This window comes from Halichoerus grypus, chromosome 3 (assembly GCF_964656455.1).
Source record: "Halichoerus grypus chromosome 3, mHalGry1.hap1.1, whole genome shotgun sequence".
Lineage (NCBI taxonomy): Eukaryota > Metazoa > Chordata > Mammalia > Carnivora > Phocidae > Halichoerus > Halichoerus grypus.
This window is the reverse complement of record NC_135714.1, coordinates 140,272,077-140,291,448: the sequence shown is the minus strand read 5'-3', so window position 1 is coordinate 140,291,448 and position 19,372 is coordinate 140,272,077. Positions and strand designations below refer to the sequence as shown.

General features: G+C 37.4%; 1 protein-coding gene across 2 annotated transcripts in view; it reads right to left on the bottom strand.

Annotated features, from left to right (window-relative positions):
* TMA16 (translation machinery associated 16 homolog) overlaps positions 1-19,372 on the bottom strand; it is a 34,080-nt gene that overhangs the window by 5,676 nt on the left and 9,032 nt on the right. The window contains exons 3-7 of one of the 2 annotated variants that reach the window (XR_013446556.1): positions 13,232-13,269; positions 11,776-11,860; positions 10,467-10,615; positions 6,142-6,184; positions 4,990-5,235 (exon numbers count right to left, since the gene is read on the bottom strand). Coding sequence is in view for 1 of the 2 variants with exons in the window: in XM_036094707.2 (XP_035950600.1) it covers positions 5,055-5,235; positions 6,142-6,184; positions 10,467-10,615; positions 11,776-11,860; positions 13,232-13,269 (496 nt within the window). In the remaining variant the exon portion in view is untranslated. Of the gene's footprint in view, positions 1-3,998; positions 5,236-6,141; positions 6,185-10,466; positions 10,616-11,775; positions 11,861-13,231; positions 13,270-19,372 lie in introns of those variants that run through there. The other variant, XM_036094707.2, reaches the window with a different exon arrangement.

The following is a 19,372-nucleotide window of genomic DNA, read 5'->3' as shown; positions in this document are numbered from 1 at the left end:
CATTAGAGCAATGACATCATTAAGACACTCTAATTGTCAAGGGGGTGAGATGGGAAAGATTACTGCATTCACCTGACAGTTTACCTTTCCTTACCTTGCCAGTGAGTATTTTGGAACAAAGTAGAGCTCTTTAAACTTCATATCATTATTGTAGTTGTTATGTTATAATTGTATAGGACTTAACTTTAACTAAGAAAGATGAAAAACCTTTTTTCTTTCCTTAAGTCAGCCCAAAGGTGCTATTTTACATATCAATACAGCTCAAAGGAAGTACTGTTATTTTGGGCTGCAGTGTTTCCTCCAAATCTGAAGAAAGCCCATTTTGAAATTGGAGATTGCGTTTAAACAAACAAGGAAAAATTATTTTAACTGTGTGCAATTTTTGAGATTGAGGATTTGTACTTTTTTGGTTTTACCTAATTCTCTTGCATTAACAACTTACTGTTTTGTGAATAATGTGTACTAAGACAAATTAAGGAAAATAATTATCTGTGAAAGACAGACTTTGTATATTAAACAAGTGACCTAAACTTTTGTTATGGTTTCTATACTCTTTGGCTAATTTACCAGGATTTCTGCAGATATGTATCTGCAACATTCAAAAATGCTTGGGTTCTTAAGATTTTATAATAGTCTGTGTTTTTAAGCAGGGTCTGAACATATTCATATTACATTAAAGCCAACATAGACTGACCAACTCTGACATTATAGAAAGGAATAAAGAGGTGATTAACAAGGAAATACTTTAACTCAGGGACAGGGCGATGCAGGCAGAGGGAACAGTAACCAAATTCCTTAGTGGCAAGTGGCAAGATTCAGCTACTAAGGAAAGAACAAACCCTTGTTAGAGTCTGACAGTTTATTACTTACAGAGATAGCAAAAGAAAGGCAAACTGCCAGCCCCCCATGAGTCTTGTCCCAAGGGAAGACACAAAAAGAAGGCATGACAGATCAAAGATATGATAATGCAACATAAGGAGCGGGGCACCCTGGTGCTGAGATGCTGATTCCCTGTTGCAGCTAAGCAAGTCTGTGGCCTGCAGTTACACCCTAAAGGGACTCACAATGGAATGGTCTCATACCTCATCAAAATCCAGAGGCAAGGACAAACTGTCTCACATGTCCTCCTGGAAAGATAGGGAGGCAAACATGAAGTGGCCCAAGGTAGTTCCTGCAGGTCCCATATCCTTGTGTTCCAGGAAGCTCATAGGGCATTCATTCTAAGGCTCAGGTCAGCCTGAACCAAGCCTGGCCTACGTGGACAAACACAAGGTCATCAGGGTGCCAGCAGAGCTGCTCCACCATAGAAACTAGCTTGGCCATGCTAGGAATGGACAGAAGGCCTGCGATCTGAAGTACAGTAAGCCAAGCTGAGGTTGGAGAAGCAGTCAGGAATCAAATCATTTCAGGCCTCTTTGGCCACAGTAGGGAATGTGAATTTCATTCGAAATGTGACAGATTATCAGTGTAGGTTCAGCAATTGTAATAAATATGCCACTCTGGTGGGGGATGTCAGTAATGGGGGAAGCTATGCATGTGTGGGGGCAGGGGGTAGAATCTCTTTACCTTCCTCTCAATTTTGAAGTGAACTTAAAACTGCTCTAAAAAATAAAATCTCAAAAAAAAAGTGGTTAGATACAAAAGTATACCCATCAAATAAACATACCATGAAGAACGTGACAGAATGATACTGTAACAATATGAACAAAGGAGGAGCATATTTTAGTGTACATTTCCAAAAATTCATGAGCAACTCTGGAGAACGGATTCCCAGGAGCAAGAATGGTGGCACAAGGGCAAGTGAGGAAGCAAATGGACACAGCACAGGCAAGACATGGAGATGGCCTGACATGGACTGATTTGACTCTCTTTTTGGAAATAGAACCAGAAATACTCACTAATTAAATTAGATTGGGGAGGGTGTGGAAAAGAGAAAGAGAAGAATCAAGGATGATTTACAGACAGTTTTCTGGCTTGAGAAATTAGGTGAAAAACTTGGGAGAGATTCAAGGTTCCTCATGAGACAGTAGGGAGTGAGATCCAGAACACAAGCAGGAGTATTTGCCTTTGAAAGAAGAAAAGCTACTACATTCACAAAATCGAAAGAAAAGAAAATGATAGTTTGTATTTTCTCAATGATGCATATAAAGTGAACAGATGAATGTCGAAGAGGCAAATATTAAAGTTGAGCTAGAACATGTGGAAAAAGGTAGTGAAAGAATTATCTCAAAGTTAGAAAGGGAACTTATTACAGGAACACAGTAAAATTGCTCATCAGTACTGAGAATCCACTTGCGATGTGCAAACATGAATGCCTGACATGCTGTCTGATATTCTCCAGCAACGCTGAGCTGCTTGGAACAACAGGTATGAAGGAGACAGATAACTAAGTGTTTTTCAGTTTGAGTTTTTAAAGAGGAATACTATGCAGCCCAGGGCAGAGGGATTCAGAGCATATGCAGGGAGGCAATTAAATCTGAATCTCAACAAAATCTGAAGCAATAATCTGAAAACAGGAGATAGGTGGTGCACAATGAAAGAATGAGGTCAAAGTGTGGAACTTCAGCAATGGAGGGGGATGGGAGATAGTAAATGGAGAACAGAAGAGTCCGTCAAGTTTACAGGAGTTTCAGGAGTTGATGAGGATCTGGGTGTGACCACGGGTAGGCCTCTGATGGGATGGAGAAAAAGACTGGGAAAGGTAAAGGTCACCATGTTAGATTTGTTATCCACAAGGCTTCTGGAATCAGTAACATGATTGAAATAGGAGAGAAGAAAACTGAGCCAAGAGCCAAAGTCGTGGAATGGGCAGAAGGTTCTTCTGGGAGGTAAGATAACAAGGAAAGGGAGACAATGGCAGAACTTAAAAGAACTAAGAGGAAGTGGTGGTAGAGCAAAGAGGACACCTATCTAATCTCCTGCTCCAATAGCACAAGGGATATAGGAGTAGAAAAAGCTTCTATTTGAGGTAAACAGAATCCTAAAGAGATGCCTATGGTCTATGTCGGTGAGGCAAAGAAGTGACTAAGATATTAGGAAAGAGATCACCAATGTCAGAGTTAGCTGCTTTGAGCTTAGAAATGTACAATTAGCCCATATCCATGTAAGTTCAGCTTGTCGGCAAATGATGGCAAGCAGGCCAAGCCCAGCCTGCAGCCTATTCTGTGTATGGCCATGAACTAAGAATGATCTTTACATTTGTAAAGGGTGGTAAAATGCACACACACACACACACACACATACACACACACAAATATGCAACAGAAACTACCATTTGGGCTGCAATAACTAAAATATTTACTATCTAGCTCTTTACAAAAAAAGTTCACCAGCCCCCGGTTTGCACAGAACTGCCAACCAAGTGAGTTGCTTTTACTCTGTTCCGTGGCCACGGACTGCAGAAGCTATCTTACAAAGACATACTACTGACCGGAAAAGAATCTAGATAAGGCAGCACAAGTTATCACTGCAGAAAAAACATGTTCTACAGACAATGATTAAGGATATCACTTAAAAGCATTATTCTAACAACTGTTAGTTGACTGTTACTGCCGCATTATTATTCTATATAATGATATATAATAAAATGTGATTATGAATTATAATTATTATCCTAAATGGTAAAGTAAATTCATTCATTCAACAAGTATCTACCTATTCTAGTTCCAAGCAGTGTGCCTGTTGTCTTTTTTTGCTTTGATGGTACAGGGAAAACTAGGAACAAATGTCTGAGGGGGAGGATGATCTGCCATTTTCTTATTTATCTAACAGTATGCCTTTTTAAATATCAGACAGGATAAAACAGTTTCTATTCTCTTTACCATAATTTAAAATTCAGTTTTTATAGCCATTTTGAAACAAAAAAAAGGACACTTTCTAATGACTAAAGAGATTGAAACTTCTGTAACCATAAAGCCATATTTTTAAGAAAATTACTAAAGCAAATCAGCATCAGTTAAAACACTGAAAAAAAATGAAATAATTAGAACTTTAAGATGTGAAATTATGAAAATAAATTTTATTCTTAATTTTCAATAAAAAAGCTGTAACATTTTAAATAAATTGTTAATAAGACTTAGTTGATATCTAGTTAACCTCTTATAGCATTAATGTTTTGTATTTCTTTTCTTGAAAATACTCAAATATATTTGCATTGTATTCTTTAGAAAATAGCCTAAAAGATAATTGCCTTTAACGAGTTCTACGAAGAACAACATTCTAACACATCCATGTCTTTCATGATACTTGAAATACTGAGTTATATGTCATTTAGCCTATCTCTTAGAAGAATAAATAACACAAATAACACAATTGCAATAACTGATTCTCTAATCATTAGTTGTTTCCACAAATAAAACCTATCATTTTTCATGAGAAAGCAGAAAATAATACAGAAACAGAGTTACCTGAAATCATTTATCCCCTCGATCAAAAGATAACAGATTAAGTGTGGGAGGCCAACATCATGAAAATAGACCCCAGTTTTTTACTTTACCATTTAACTCTGGCTTAAAGATAATAAAAATAACGTACAATCTATCAGTGTATATTTATTCCCTATCACATTTTCCTTATTTTACAAGGAAAGAAAATAGGTGTTATGTTTAAGAGGAAGATTAGTGAAACACTATTACTGAAAGCCAATTTAGCTATCATCACTGCTCAAGAAGTATCCATAGGACCCTTACAGCAAACACGTTGCTATACAAGCCCCAGAATGTGAGATCAGGTGATCCGAGGTAAACATGAGGAAAAAAATCAAAACATTTCTGTCCTTATTCATATCACTCCCCCTGCCCAGGAAATTCAGATTAAATAGATCTTAGATTGTGTTTTTATTTCACTATATCTATTTTAGCAACTTAATGTAAACGAAAAGCAACATTCATTTTTAAATGAAAATCATAACACTGTTTTTGAAACTGCAAATGGGATTCTCATGATGAAAGAAGTTTCATAGCAAATTCTTGTATCTGGACAGTTATTTACCATAATCAGGTCAAACAGAACTTGAAGCTCTCCAATTATTTGCTTTCACCGCAAGCAAAGGACAATTAGGCCACTGCTGTCATTTCCTCATCTGAATCACTTGATTCATCTTTTAGTTCCAGTTCCCCTAAATCTTTGTCTACAGCCGTAACAGTTTTTTTCTTACACTTCTTGGGGACTGCATCATTAGCACAAATTTTTCTCATTTTAATGTTTGGCAATTTCTTCAGATCGAAATCCCATTCCCTAAATAAACAAAAGAGAGAGTACATAGAGAGGGTTGCTGGGGTGCAAGATGGCGAAGCAGTCAATATTTAAAACTCTGAAAGCAGCAGAACAAAGCTTATACATTTATTGCAGATTCAAATGCCCTAGAAACAAACACTATATGCATTAGGGGAAAAAAGTCCCAAGAAGGAAGGCTTGCATTGTCCGTACATATTGCATCTTCTCATTAATCTACAACAGCAGTAACTGCACAGAGATTCCCACATATCCCAAACTTCCAACACAGTACAGGAAACTATTAGGCAGAAATGACAAGGAGGCTCTGCCATTGGTTTATTCTCCCTAACCTGATCACTCCATCGGGCCATATAGTATCAAGAACCTCAAAAGCAGTAACTATATTGTACTCGCAAATCTCCAAAGTGCAGTCAGAAACGATTTATCCTTTCACACTTGGTTATTTTCAGTAACCAAAAATATGTTATTGTTACAACAGAAATCATCTTTCAACCACTGAACTAACTAGTTCTTGACGACTTAACCTTTTCTCTGGTATCACTTCCCAGGAACCATCTTTTCCAAAAGAGCATGCTGTGAACAGTCTAGGGATAGAACTCTGAGCCATTGAGCCTGTTGCTGTTAATTTATCTTTTAAAAAATACGAATTGGGGAGGAATAGTGAGACCAAGTTCTTTTAAGTATCATATTAAGGAATTTAAAGGCACCATGTCGCTATCATGTCAGTGCACATCACGTGTTCCAAATAAACACAAATTAGGAAGTCTTACTTTGATAAAAGAGAGAAGGTTAAAAGAAACCCCTGAGTTTTTTTAGCTCTAATGTCTAAGTACAAAAGGGAAGAAAGTTTATGTCTCACGTATTTTACATGCAGCCTCAAGGGATAATAGAGAGAGACAGACTTACCTAAAAGTTCTCAGATTACCTGCATTTACAATGTCTGGAATCTCTGGGAAAGAAAATAATTTATATCCATTAAGCAGTGTTCTTTAAATCACAACATTTTACAGTTTTCTTGTTTATTATCTCAGATACGATGAATAAGTGACAGACAGCAAGAAAATCCAAGCAAAACAAAATTTCAAAGCACTGCTATAATGCTATATGAAAAGTAAGGGCTTAGTTTAAGAATGTGATTTAAGAGGAATGCTATTAAATAATAAATTCTAGCATAGAATCTGTAAAATGAAATAAACCTATTAATGAGATCAACCCTGTCCTTTTAATCTATGAAAGGCACATAGCAATTTCTAATGATCAACCCCCTAAAATAATAGGCTAGATTTTTAAATATATTTTCTTGGTGAAAAGTACAATTTTTTTTTTCAAGCATATATTTCACCTTCGCAAGGTAGAGTTTATCTGAGAAATAGAAGTATTCTTTAATATTTTTAAAAATCACATTATTCAAAATGTGAAAAAAATTTTAAACAAACTATAATCAGTAGCTGCTCAAAGCAACTCAATAAAACTTAAATCCATTTTTAATAAAAAACTAGGTATTTAACAGTTCCTCACCATGATTAGAAAGTTTACCACAAACCAATATGCACGATCATAGTTATTGGTAAAACACAAATGGCTGTATAAAAAACTGAAACAGGACTACAAAAAACCTGGCCAATGCAATAAAATACTAATTAAAATCAGAATCAATGAATGAAAAAGATAAAATAAAAAGGCTTGACACAACTATATGCTGATTATGACTATAGTTTCAGAAAATATGAGTATGAGGGGGTCAAGTGTTTAAAAGGTGTAAATTAAACACCATTTTTTAAAAAGAAATCCTAATAAAATGAGTCAGAAGTAGTTATACTACCATGGGTTGAGGAAGGAGAGGTGTCAGAGTCCAGTTTTCTCCGAACCTGCAGAATTCGGTAACAATTTGCCTATGTTAAGAGGCACTTATGGAGTTGTCAGAGATCACAACCCTTTCACCAGACACACTCCCTGACTCTGGAAGAAACACTGTGGCACAGCTGGAAGAACGCTGGATCTGAGTTTCTGTGCTGGCTCAATCACCAATACATGTTTGACCTTGGCCATGCTCTGTTAATTCATCTGCCAGCTACGTGGTGAACAGACTCTAGGAGGAAAGAGCAGTTGCACAGAGACCAACTGGGAACAGGTGACACAATGGTGGCTTGGACTAGGGAGGTGGTGGTGTTAGCAGCACAAATTTCAGATGCAAAATACATTTTGCTGACGAGCTGGATGGAGCGAGAAAGTGACTACAGGTTTCCGGCCTGAGCAACTGGCCAGGTGGTGATGCTGCTCTCTGACATACAGATCATGTGGGAACAAGTTTTAGGAGAAAAGCTGGACTTTGCTTTGGGACGTCAGGTCTGAGATGCCTAGAAGACATTCAAGTAGATTCTGAGAAACCCCAGTTTGATAATGCAAGTCTGGAGTTCTAGGGACAAGTTAGGGTCAACAAATACAAATTTCAAAGTTATCACCATGTAAATGGTATTTAAAACCACAGGCTGAGTGAAATGAACTAGAAATTGGTATACGTAGAAAACAAGAAGCAGCCCAAGGATGGGAACCTTGGCCAATATTTAGTTTGTGAAGCGGAGGAGGATTCAACTTAGAAAACTGAACTAGAAAGAAAATTAGGGAAGGGCTGGGTCTTCTTCACCAAATGAAAAGTGTGACAAGAAAATGAAGTGATCATCTGTATCAAATGCCGCAGAAAAGCTGAGAATCAACACCCAGTATAGCAACTGTTCGCCTTAGCAACTTAGAGGTCATCAGTGACCAGTATTTGTTGGGTGATGGAGACAAGAGCTAATTAAAGTGGGTTCCAGAGAAAACGCAACAGGAGGAGATGGGAGATCTAGGAGCATAAACCAATTTTACGTTCTTACAAGGTGACTACTCAGTGAGAGGGACACAGACAGCAGTGCTTGAAGCTCTCCCCGAACCTCCTTGTATTAGGTTGTCTCAGGCACTTTGATAAATGAAACCTCATGTAACTTTTAAACAACTGGGGAAGTAGGTATACTATTTATTTCAATTTTTAAATTGAAGAAAACAAAACCCAGTGGGGGGGGAGGGTTAAATAACTTGTCCTGTTACACAGTAAGCTCTAAAGGTTTAAATCATACCTATCTAGTGCTACAGCTATTTTCTGTTATTTTTTTCCGTGAAGCAGCTCACTTCCTAGAAATGATGAAGAGGAACTGCCAACCAACTACTTCAGGGTCTCTCGTGTTACCACAGTGTAAGTGCCTGACACGAAGCTTTTGACTGTGTAGACATCCGTATCAAAGACACCCTTCTCTAATAAAAATAGTGCCAGCTGTCTGACACACTACCAGCAAAACAACTAGATAAGAAACCAGGCCATGCCCACCCATCAAAGTCCCCTTTTAGAAAGCCCTAGTAACCTACTAAATCACCACTCAAGTGACCCCACTTTTCCCTTCTCATGCCCTAACTCCCAGTTATGTTTTTAATTCACCAATAAAAACAAACTGGGGGTTCTAGAGGGGAGGGGGGGTGGGGGATGGGTTAGCCCGGTAATGGGTATTAAAGAGGGCATGTTCTTTTTTTTTTTTTTTTTTAAAGAGGGCATGTTCTGCATGGAGCACTGGGTGTTATACGCAAACAATGAATCACGGAACACTATATCAAAACACTAATGATGTAATGTATGGTGATTAACATAACATAACAATAATATAAATTAAATAAATAAATAAGCAGGAAAAAAAAAAGTGGACATGTGAAACCCCAGGCACCTCACCTTCAGACCCTAATAAAGGTAGAGCCCCAAGTCCATACTCCCTTCCTCTCTCTACCCTTGACCTCCCTGTGTGGCCCTGGGCATGCTATGGACCCTCTAGACCTTGTGAGTAATAAATCTTGGCTTTTCTTTTTTTCAAATTTCCCTGACGGTTGTTACTAGACGCATCCTACAATCATAGTAAGAACCACAAGGGCTGCACCAGCCACAACATTGGCTCCGGTTGGGGAAATACCTATGGGGGCTCAACACAAGTACCAGAGGCCCAGGTGAGTGCCTCAGGAATTTCTAGCTGATAGAATTGCCATCAATAGGCTGGGACCAACACAACAGTTACCCACAAGATATTTCCTTTAGGGTCCTAATACTTCAGTGTTTTTATTATCAGAATTTAAAAACTTAATTTGTGGGTGCCTGGGTGGCTCAGTCAGTTAAGCGTCTGCCTTTGGCTCAGGTCATGATCCCAGGGTCCTGGGATCGAGCCCCACATCAGGCTCCTTGCTCAGTGGGAAGCCTGCTTCTCCCTCTCCCACTCCCCTGCTTGTGTTCCCTCTCTCGCTGTGTCTCTCTCTCTCTGTCAAATAAATAAATAAAATCTTTAAAAAATAATAATAATAAAAAAATAACTTAATTTGCTATTAAATATTTCATTTATACTGTACTTAACAAGCAAATCCACACACTATAAACGCCATAACATGGACCAGAAATGGAATGTGAGTGAAGTAATGTTCAGGGCCATGGCAAACTTGAGAATATATGATCAAGTCTAAAAGGGACAGCTGTTACTCCACTATAGGCAGATTATGTTGCCAGACCACTTGAATTTTTTTTAAAAAGCACAAAATCTACATTTTTCATGTGAAATTGCCAGATATTTCCTAGACTGACAATAAAGAAGCCAATCAAATACCATTTGCATGCCATGTTGCCTCTGGATCCTCACCTGTTTGTGGGCTTTGCAAGCCTTAAGTATCCTAAGTGCTTTTTCTTCAGATAATGTTGATAAACTAACAACGTACTTGTCTTTAAGAATGGTAAGAAATGCTACAATGCTAAGAATGAATGTTTGATTTCTAGTTTCTCAAGAATAACTGTAACAACTATAGCTTGGTCCTACAAGAATTAGAAAGATAAGAAGGGCACAGCACCTACTCTAAGGAAACATCGATGTAGTTACAGATGGGCAAGTAATAACTCCACAATAAAGCAAATTAGGAATGTGCCAGAAGGGAAAAGAAAACTTTACTGTCAGGGTGGAAAGATACATCACTATGACAAGTGACAGTTTTGAGAATGTAAGAAAAAAAAAAGAATTAAAAAATTATTTGATATATTCACAAAAGAAAGGAAATCAAAAGAAATTCAAACTAAACTAAATATTTAGAATAAACAAAATTAAATCTTTGAAATGAATTAGAAACCTGATATGCCTATGTATTTTAGAAAGAAAAAAAGAAAGTCACAAAGAACACACCAAGGCCATATCCTTCATACTGTTGTCGCTCACGCTCCATTGTCTGCTTGATGACTGTCTCCCGGGAATAGTGCCGCCTTCCCTGCCTGTCTCTGATGCTGTTATGTAATTCAATCTGCTCTAGTTCACTGCTGAATCGATTTAAATACCTGAGAAATAAGAAAGCAATATGAGTTACAAGTCTTACATTTGGCTTATATTACCCCATTTAAAACAAACCCCAGCCTTCGCCTATCCTTAAAATTTTTATACTCTTCTGAGTTCCTCGTATCCTCAGACTTCAGACGGTCCCTGGATAACCCAACCATGTCCAAAATTTCAGCAACCAGATCACTGCCTCCTATTCAAGTATCTGCTAAACTCCAGATCCTCGTATTCAACCACCTCCTGGACATCTCCATTTGGATGTCCCATGGAGGCTTAACACCTCAAAAGTGAACTTGTGCTCACCTCTGTCCCCTCCCATCCCCCACCAAACCTGTTCCATCTCTTTGGCTCTCTATCTTAGGAAATAGTACAACCATCCACCCACTTGCTCATGTGAACAATGTACACGTCCTCCTTGACTCCACTTTCTCCCTTTAATGCCATATCTAAGTTTTCACTAAAGATTGAGACTTTCTACCTTCTTAATATTTCTGGAATCTTTATTTCTCTTCACCATACTGCTACTAACCATGCAGAGGCCAACATCATCATCTCTTGCCTAGATTGTTTCATCAGCCTCTCAACAGTGTCCTGGCCAAAGCCATGTGCCCTCAGGCCATCATCATCGTTCTCACAACTGTGACATTTTTAAGGTTTAAATATGATCATCTCAGGTGCCTGTTGTAAAAAACTTCTTGTGGCTCCCAATGTCCTTTGAAAAGGTCCAAACTTACAGTGACACCTGAGGTCTTCTGTGAGCTGTACCTGTCACAATGCCCTCCTTGAGCCTATTATTTTGATTATATTTAATGTTTGGTAGATCACTAAATCTGTCACTCATACCTCTGATACTGTTCTCTCTGCCTAAAAGCTCTTCAATTAACTTTACCTCAGTCTGCTAACCCTTACGCTTCAGAAGTCAGTTTAGATGATATTTCCATAGGAAGCCTTTCCTGATCCAAGAAACTGGGTTAAGTAACAATCTGAGGCTCAGAAACCTTACAAACCTACTAGAGTGGCTAAACCAGGGTGTGAATCTAAAGCCTTTTTAACAAAGCCCATTTACTCCTCTATAAATCCAGAACAGAACTCTGTCTCTTGAAGAACCAGGTTGCAGAATTCCCTTTTCTGACACTTTGCTCATAACATACCCAGTGTTTACCTTTCAATTAATTCACAAGCATCTCTCTTTGAATATCCTACTTTTTGGGGATCAAGATGACTTTGAAACCACTGCAGTTTTTCACCTATAACAAGTACAAAGTACAAAGATAGGTTAACACCATAAATCATCACTTAAGCAATGAGTATTCATCATAATTTTCAACATCAATGTGTTTAAAATACTATCAAAATTTATTTCAATGTTAAATATAAAGGCTTGCGTGGGCTCAAAGCTAATTAAACCAGTCTGTCAGAAATCAAATTGTCACATTTTAATTTGGGGAAGAGACAGAGATGCCTTTCAGTATGTAATTCTTATCCGATAAGGATGCATTAAAAAAAAAAAGAATACATTAACAGAACATGAAGTTCTAAGTATTTAAAAAGCAAAAGACAGAACACTTGTCTAAAATAATAAAATGAAAACTTGATTAGATTAATGGCGAAGATGGTCGTTGCTGAACATTTAATAAGCAGCAGGCTCTATGTCAAGAGCTTTACAATCCTATGATGATTAGTACATTATTATCCCTATTCACACATAAGAAAGGTTAAGTGGCCTGTCCAGGGCCTCAAATTAGTAAATACATTAACCATGCAAGATCTGCCAGACACTATGCAAAGAGTAAATCTGACCATCAGGGTCTCTTGCAGTTAGATTTCTCAAAATTACAGATCAAAAAATGGCCCTACCTCAGATACAGATGACCTACTTAGAAATACTATTCTATTATCTGAGAAAGCATTAGAGATCGGTGTTCAAGTAAAGCCTAAGATTAAAACAGAACAAAAAACAAACAAATAAATAAAGCCTAAGAGTCATTATTTTTTTTTAAGATTTTATTTATTTATTTGAGAAAGAGTGAAGAGAGAGAGAGAACGCACCAAGGGAGAGGGAGAAGCAGACTCCTCGCTGAGCAGAGAGCCTGACATGGAGCTCCATCCCAGGACCCTAAGATAAGGACCTGAGCCAAAGGCAGATGCTTAACCAACTGAGCCACCCAGGCACCCCCAAGAGTCACTATTTTTAAGTCAGACTTATAAGTAAAAATTTACTAACAATAAATCCGCCCCCCCCAAAAAAAAATTGTGACACTGAGATACAGACTGACGATGCATGTATCCACATCACTAAATATAAACTGCTGTTTCCAAAATACTTAGACCATAATCCTTCCTAATTCTAATGAGTTAGGGAGCTAGAATTAAACTTCAGAGATAGATAGACAGACAGAGATGTAGGTAGGTAGGTAGGTAAATATAAACTAAATAGTTTCTGAAAAACTGAGCTAGATATTATTAACACTTTCTAAGAGCTAATGATTGATTTTACTTTATTTTGTTTTAATTAAGTCTAGTAAAGAAAATTCCCTAGAAGAATCAAAAGAAAAATAGGCACAGAGCAGAACTTCACTATGGTTTAGCCAGAGCGTCAAATGAGTAAATCTACTTACCAATAAGGTTGAGACGCAATGCCTTTTCATTCTTCAATCTTGGGAAAAAAGGTAGTACATAATGTGTTAGAAAATTTCCAAAACAAATTTTAAAAATCTGTCAAAAACAAAAAAAACTGCCCACAGAACCTTAATTCAAGGATCATTCTTTTATACATATGAAATTAATTTTGTTAGTGCAGAAACATTGAACACCATACTTTTCTTTTAAATCACTGGAACAAAATGTTACTAGAAACTTTTCTTTAGGTCTTCAGTGACTAATGACTAAAGGACACCTATAGAACAAATCAGTTTTGAAAACACAAAAAAAGTCTGATTGGATTATGAATGTTCAGGTGGGTAATACTTGTGCACAAGAGTAATGAATACCTTCTAGAAGACAGAGTGTGGCCACCAAGACCAAAATGCCCTAGTGTCACCTTTTAAACTTCAACAAGAACAGAACAGATGTTTATTTTTCATAATTTGAAAAGAATTATAATAAAGAAAAAGAACTCATTTATTCTCAGGAAACAGTCTAGGTAATACATGATTTCTTTGTTGGTATTCTAAATATTAATTCAGAAAACACCTTTGGACAGCTAGTTTTTGCCACACTTTACGCTACTCACTAGAGATACAGCAATGAACAAAAAAAATCTACTGTCCCTGACTAACAAAGCAGACCAGATTCATCCTCCCACTTTAAACAACTAGAAAACTGGAGAAATAAAATGAAGCCTTTTTAATAAAAAATTTCAGGCACAGGGACGCCTGGGTGGCTCAGTTGGTTAAGCCTCTGCCTTCAGCTCAGGTCATGATCTCAGGGTCCTGGGATCAAGTCCCGCATCAGGCTCCCTGCTCAGGAGGGAGCCTGCTTCTCCCTCTGCCTGCCGCTCCCCCCTGCTTGTGCTCTCTCTCTCTCTCTCTGATAAATAAATAAATAAAATCTTTAAAAAAAAAAAAATTTCAGGCACAGAATGGGGGAAGATATTTACAATACAAATAACTAACAGAGGATTTGCATTCAGAACGTACAAACACTTCTTACTACTTAAGAAGAAAACCTAATACCAAAAAGGGCAAAAGATTTTACCAGATTTTTCATCATAGCAAAGACATAGAAATGACCAATAAGCACATAAAAAGATACTTAAACATCATTAGTTATCAAGATGTACAAAATTAAATCAAACTAAGATACTATTATACAACTACCAGAATGGCTAAAAAGTTTTTTAAAACCTGGTAATACAGCAAGCTTGAGAGGATATGGAGAGAATATAACTCTTATACACTGGTGGTGAAAATATAAAATGATACTATCACTTTGGAAAAAGCAATTTCTTACATACTTAAACGTGACACCTATCATATGACCAGCAATTTTTATAAACTTAATTCCATATAAACTCAATTTTCTTATATACTTTAATATACAATCACCATATGACCCAGCAATTCCAGTTCTAGGAACTGAAAGAAAAATGAAAGCAAATGTCCAAACAAATACTTTAAGTGAATGTTCATGGCAGCTGTATTCATAATAGCAGAGGCAGGCAAATTTTTTCTTAAATGGCCAGAGAGTAATGTGGTCAGTCTCTGTCACAACTACTCATTTCTGCCACTGTGGCCTGAAAGCAGCCACAGATAATACAATAGGAATGGGCATAGCTAGCTGCTTTCCAATAAAACTTTTTAATAAAAACAGGGGGCTGGACCCTTACCTTGCAGACCCCAATGATCGCCCAGTACTATAAATAATCCAAATGAACACACCACAGGTAAATGAATAAACAGTGCATATCCATACAATGGAATACCATTCTGTAATAAGAAAGACAACTAATATATGAAATAACAGGTAAATTTCATAAACATTATGCTAAGTGAAAGAAGCTGGCACAAAAAATTACATATAATCATTTCATTTAAATGAAACATTAGGAAAGACAAATCTCATGTATCAAAATAAAAAGCAAATCAGGGGTTGCCTGAGGCTAGGGGTGGTGGTGAGGAATGACCGAGAATATGCACAAGGGAATCCTTTGGAAGGATGAAAATGGCACTACACACTAATCGTGGTGGTTAGACCAATGTATTGTCAAAAACCCAAATCTGTACACTGCAAATATGGCCATTTTACTGAATGCTGTTTATACCCCAAAGTTTATTTTAAAAAATAGAGAATACTCATAACAAGGTAGAAAAAATTCATTCCTTTCAATTAAGTCTAGAGGAAAGAATCTAGTTAGAAGTCAGGTTGCAATAATTCTGAATGAACTCAATGGGGCCTGAACTAGAATTATCAGTTGGGATACAGAAAAGTAGAGAGATTTGAGATTAATTCTCCAAAGTAGTTGTTTCCTAGATTTTTCCCATTATGCTTAGTTTCTCGCTGTTAATTTTCCATACTTTCTTTTGGTATCTAGAGTTCTTTGTTGTATACCCTGCAGGACATACTGTATGAATGATAATACATACCAACAAAACATTGCTATGCTGAGAAATCATAAAATAAAGCTAAAATAACACACGGGGTGCCTGGATGGCTCAGACGGTTGAGCATCTGACTCTTGATTTTGGTTCAGGTCATGATATCAGGGTCCTGGGATAGAGCCCCTCGACGGGCTCCATGCTTAGCAGGGAGTCGCTTCCCCTATCCTCCTCCCTCTGCTCCTCCCCCTGCTTGTGCACACACGTGTGCTCTCTCTCTCTCTAAAATAAATAAATCTTTAAAAAAAAAAAAAGCCATTTGCTCTCTGTAAATTCTACATCCCTTGAAATGTCCTAGTCTTCAAAACATACTAATTTCTTTTAATATGAATAGAAGCAATATTCCATATAGTCCTAAATCAGAGCATTCAAATACTGAAGACAAACACGCTTGAGCTCTTATTCTGTTGCTATTCACTCCTGCAGTATCTTTAAGTAATCAGAGTCTATCAATAAGAGTCAACTTGATTAACCTAGCAGGTCTGGTTTTGTATCCTTGACCACTAGTCAAAGGCACTACAACATAACAGATATCCTCCCTGATCTCCCCACCTACCTACGTTTCTCCCTAAAAAGGAACCTTAGGAAGTGGTACAAAGAATCCTCAGTTCTATGAAAAGTATAGAAACTAGATACTCTAAGCTGCCTGGCTACATCTGTTCCTTAGAAAACCACGTATCTTTGGTAGGCAGATAGTTCACAAAAGGTGATAGTATCTAAAATGGTCCCCACTGATTCTTGTGTCTTGATAATCATGGCCTTGTGATCCTTGAGTGTGGCTGGCTAGACCTAGAGACTTCTAACAAATAAAACAGCACAATAGTGATGGATGTCATTCTGAAATTAAGTTTCAAAGATTGTCTTCTGTCCTAGCCATCCTCTCTTGCTCTATCTCTGAGCCTTTGCCCTGTCGGAACCAAGCTACCATGTTGTGAGTAGCCTATGGAGAGGCTCATGTGGCAAGGAATTGATGCCTCCAGCCACCAGGCAGCCACGACTTGAGGTCTGCCAATAGCCACATGAGTAAGCTCGGAAGCAAAACCTCTCCCTATCAAGCTCTGAGATGAATGCAGGCCGGTCAACATTTTAACTGTAGCTTTGTGAGAGACTCTGAGCCAGAAGCATTCAGTTAAGTGGCACTGCAATTCTTGACCAAAAATCTGTTTGTTTCAAACTGCTATGATGCCGTAGAATTTCTTATGCAGCAATAGGTAATTAAAGCAGTATTTGATAACTGCTATTCATTATTAAGAAGCCACAGGCACCTGAAGTTCAAGTTAAGTACTGCTGGTACCTTTTCTACCATCTTGCTCACAGCTATCCCAGAAGTGTGAGTATCTTGTCACCAACCATCTCTCCAAAATATGCAACTCAACATTTCTGTATTGCTGGAAGTACTACTCTAGTGCAGGAAGATCAGCAGCATTTTAAGATGCTATTTGTGTTTACGCCATTTAAATTAAATATGACTTATGGTCAATAATGCTGCTACTCAAAAAACTGACATCTATGACAGGTGTTAAGTAAGCCTGTTTCATAAAATACATTAGACACTACTAAAACTGTATATCTGTTTGCTTCTGGAGCCATAACGGTTACAATGATGACTTCTTTAAAATAAATGAGAAAAATCTGTTTAGAACACTGTCCAAGTAGAAAAAATTAAGTAATACCTTTCAATTCTGTACTATAAAAATGGAGCCTTGGCCAATAACGGGACCTCCTTAGAATAAGTTATTTAGGAATTACCATGTTGTTCAGTTTTATCTTCCATAATTCCTTTATATTGTTGTTTCTGTAAATCAGTACATAAAATCCTGAAAATACCTGACAACATACAAAGATTCTAGGCTCATTGGCACAAGTACTTACAGTGAACCAAAGAATTTAGCCAAACTCTAAAGCAGTATTTCCTAAAATATTGCCATGTATACCACTAGCACTATATAAGCTGATTTTTGAGTCTCATAGACACAGAATTAAATCATCTTTAAGCAAGCTACTTTTTCCCCCCATTTTCTTTTGATCCTCTCTAATTACATTAAGAAGAAAACTTAGTTTAATGCTTACTTAACAAGTCTTCCAACCTTTGCTAAATCTTTTCACCAAGGATAAAGCAAGCATGCCTCAGGCTCAGACCATCCATGAAAGGCAACAGTATTTACTTGTTTTTAATACAGACTAAATGTCTCCTTTAAAAAAAAAAAAAAAAGGTATGTAAGGGAAATAGATTCTAAAAAAATATTAAGTAAATAATGCCATAGGTCAGTGGTTCTCATAGTGTGGTCCCTGAACAAGCAGCAATAGCATCAACGTTACCTGAAACTTGTTAGAAATGCAAAATTTTGACACTGCCCCAGATGTTCTGATGGAAAATTCTAGGGGAAAGAACAAACTGTTTTAATATGCCCTACAGGTATATCTCATGTACACCTAAGTTTGTGAAATACTAGTAAAGACAGTAACAAAAAGTAATAACCATGTCAAAAGACATAGCAAAATTCATGAAAGTGATAAATAAAGTTTGAAAATTACTGTTTAAAGTGATACTACCATCCTAATAACCTTTATGAAAAAGGTCATTTTCTCTTCCAGAAAACTTCTAGCCAAATCATTGTGGAACAGCTAACCTTTACTAAATATGCCTTTAGGTTTGGGGTAAGGAATTAATATACAACAATGAATGTGCTGGTTTCTATCAGCTAGTATGGAAATATATGTACCATTTATTAAAATGGTAAGGCTATTTTAAAATAGCTAAAATGGTGACTTTTGTCTTTATAACTTCATTTTAAGTAATTTTTTATTTGTCTCTACAGCAGCTCCTGTGGACTCTCACAGGCCAAAGATGGAGGGGAGAATTGGCAAATTGTAGTGTGGGCTGCTGACCAGAGAGGGGAGACTAAGGGACAGGAAGCAGAAAAGAAGGGGCATTTTATATACACATTTTGTATTCCTAAGAAGAAAATTTTGCTATGAATTCTTCACATCAAGAGTAGAAACCAACTTCCAGAATGGCATAAGGACCTACGAAAATCCACTCTTCCATAAAAGCAGAGAATAGTAACAAAACTTGTCAAAATCAACTTTTTCAGAAGTATGAAAATTAAACAAAGGCTTGCAAGAATCTGAGGAACATTCTCAAGAAAAACAGGCCAATCTCAGTAAGAACAACAAACCTGTGGTGCTGTAATGTGCCTAATCCATCGTCCTCTCGTCAGCTCTGCAACAGTGTTGAAAACCAATGGACTAGCAACTCATGGTAGTTGTAAAAGCCATGTTCCTAATGGCCCCCAGAGAGATCAAATTTGGAGTTCCCCAAAACCTCCATCCCCAGAGAATTGCTACCATTTGACCTGACAGGCAGCATGCTAAGAAGCTTGAAGTTACATTGTCTTTACATAATCTGACTCAGAGCTCTCTCTGTAGGAACAGCTATATCCCCAAGTTTTTCTTGAAAATAATCAGCAGCAATTATCTAACATAGCAGCTGCCTCAGTGATATTACCAGTTGGGGGCTAACAAAAGGTAGACCAAAAAAATTTAAAGGAAAACTGGGGAATGGAAGGTCCACAGACGACTTGAAAGCTAGCCCGAACATATTCCTGGGAATCTAGAATGCCATATGCACATCCAGGACTATGTTCATGCTAAGGAGAGACC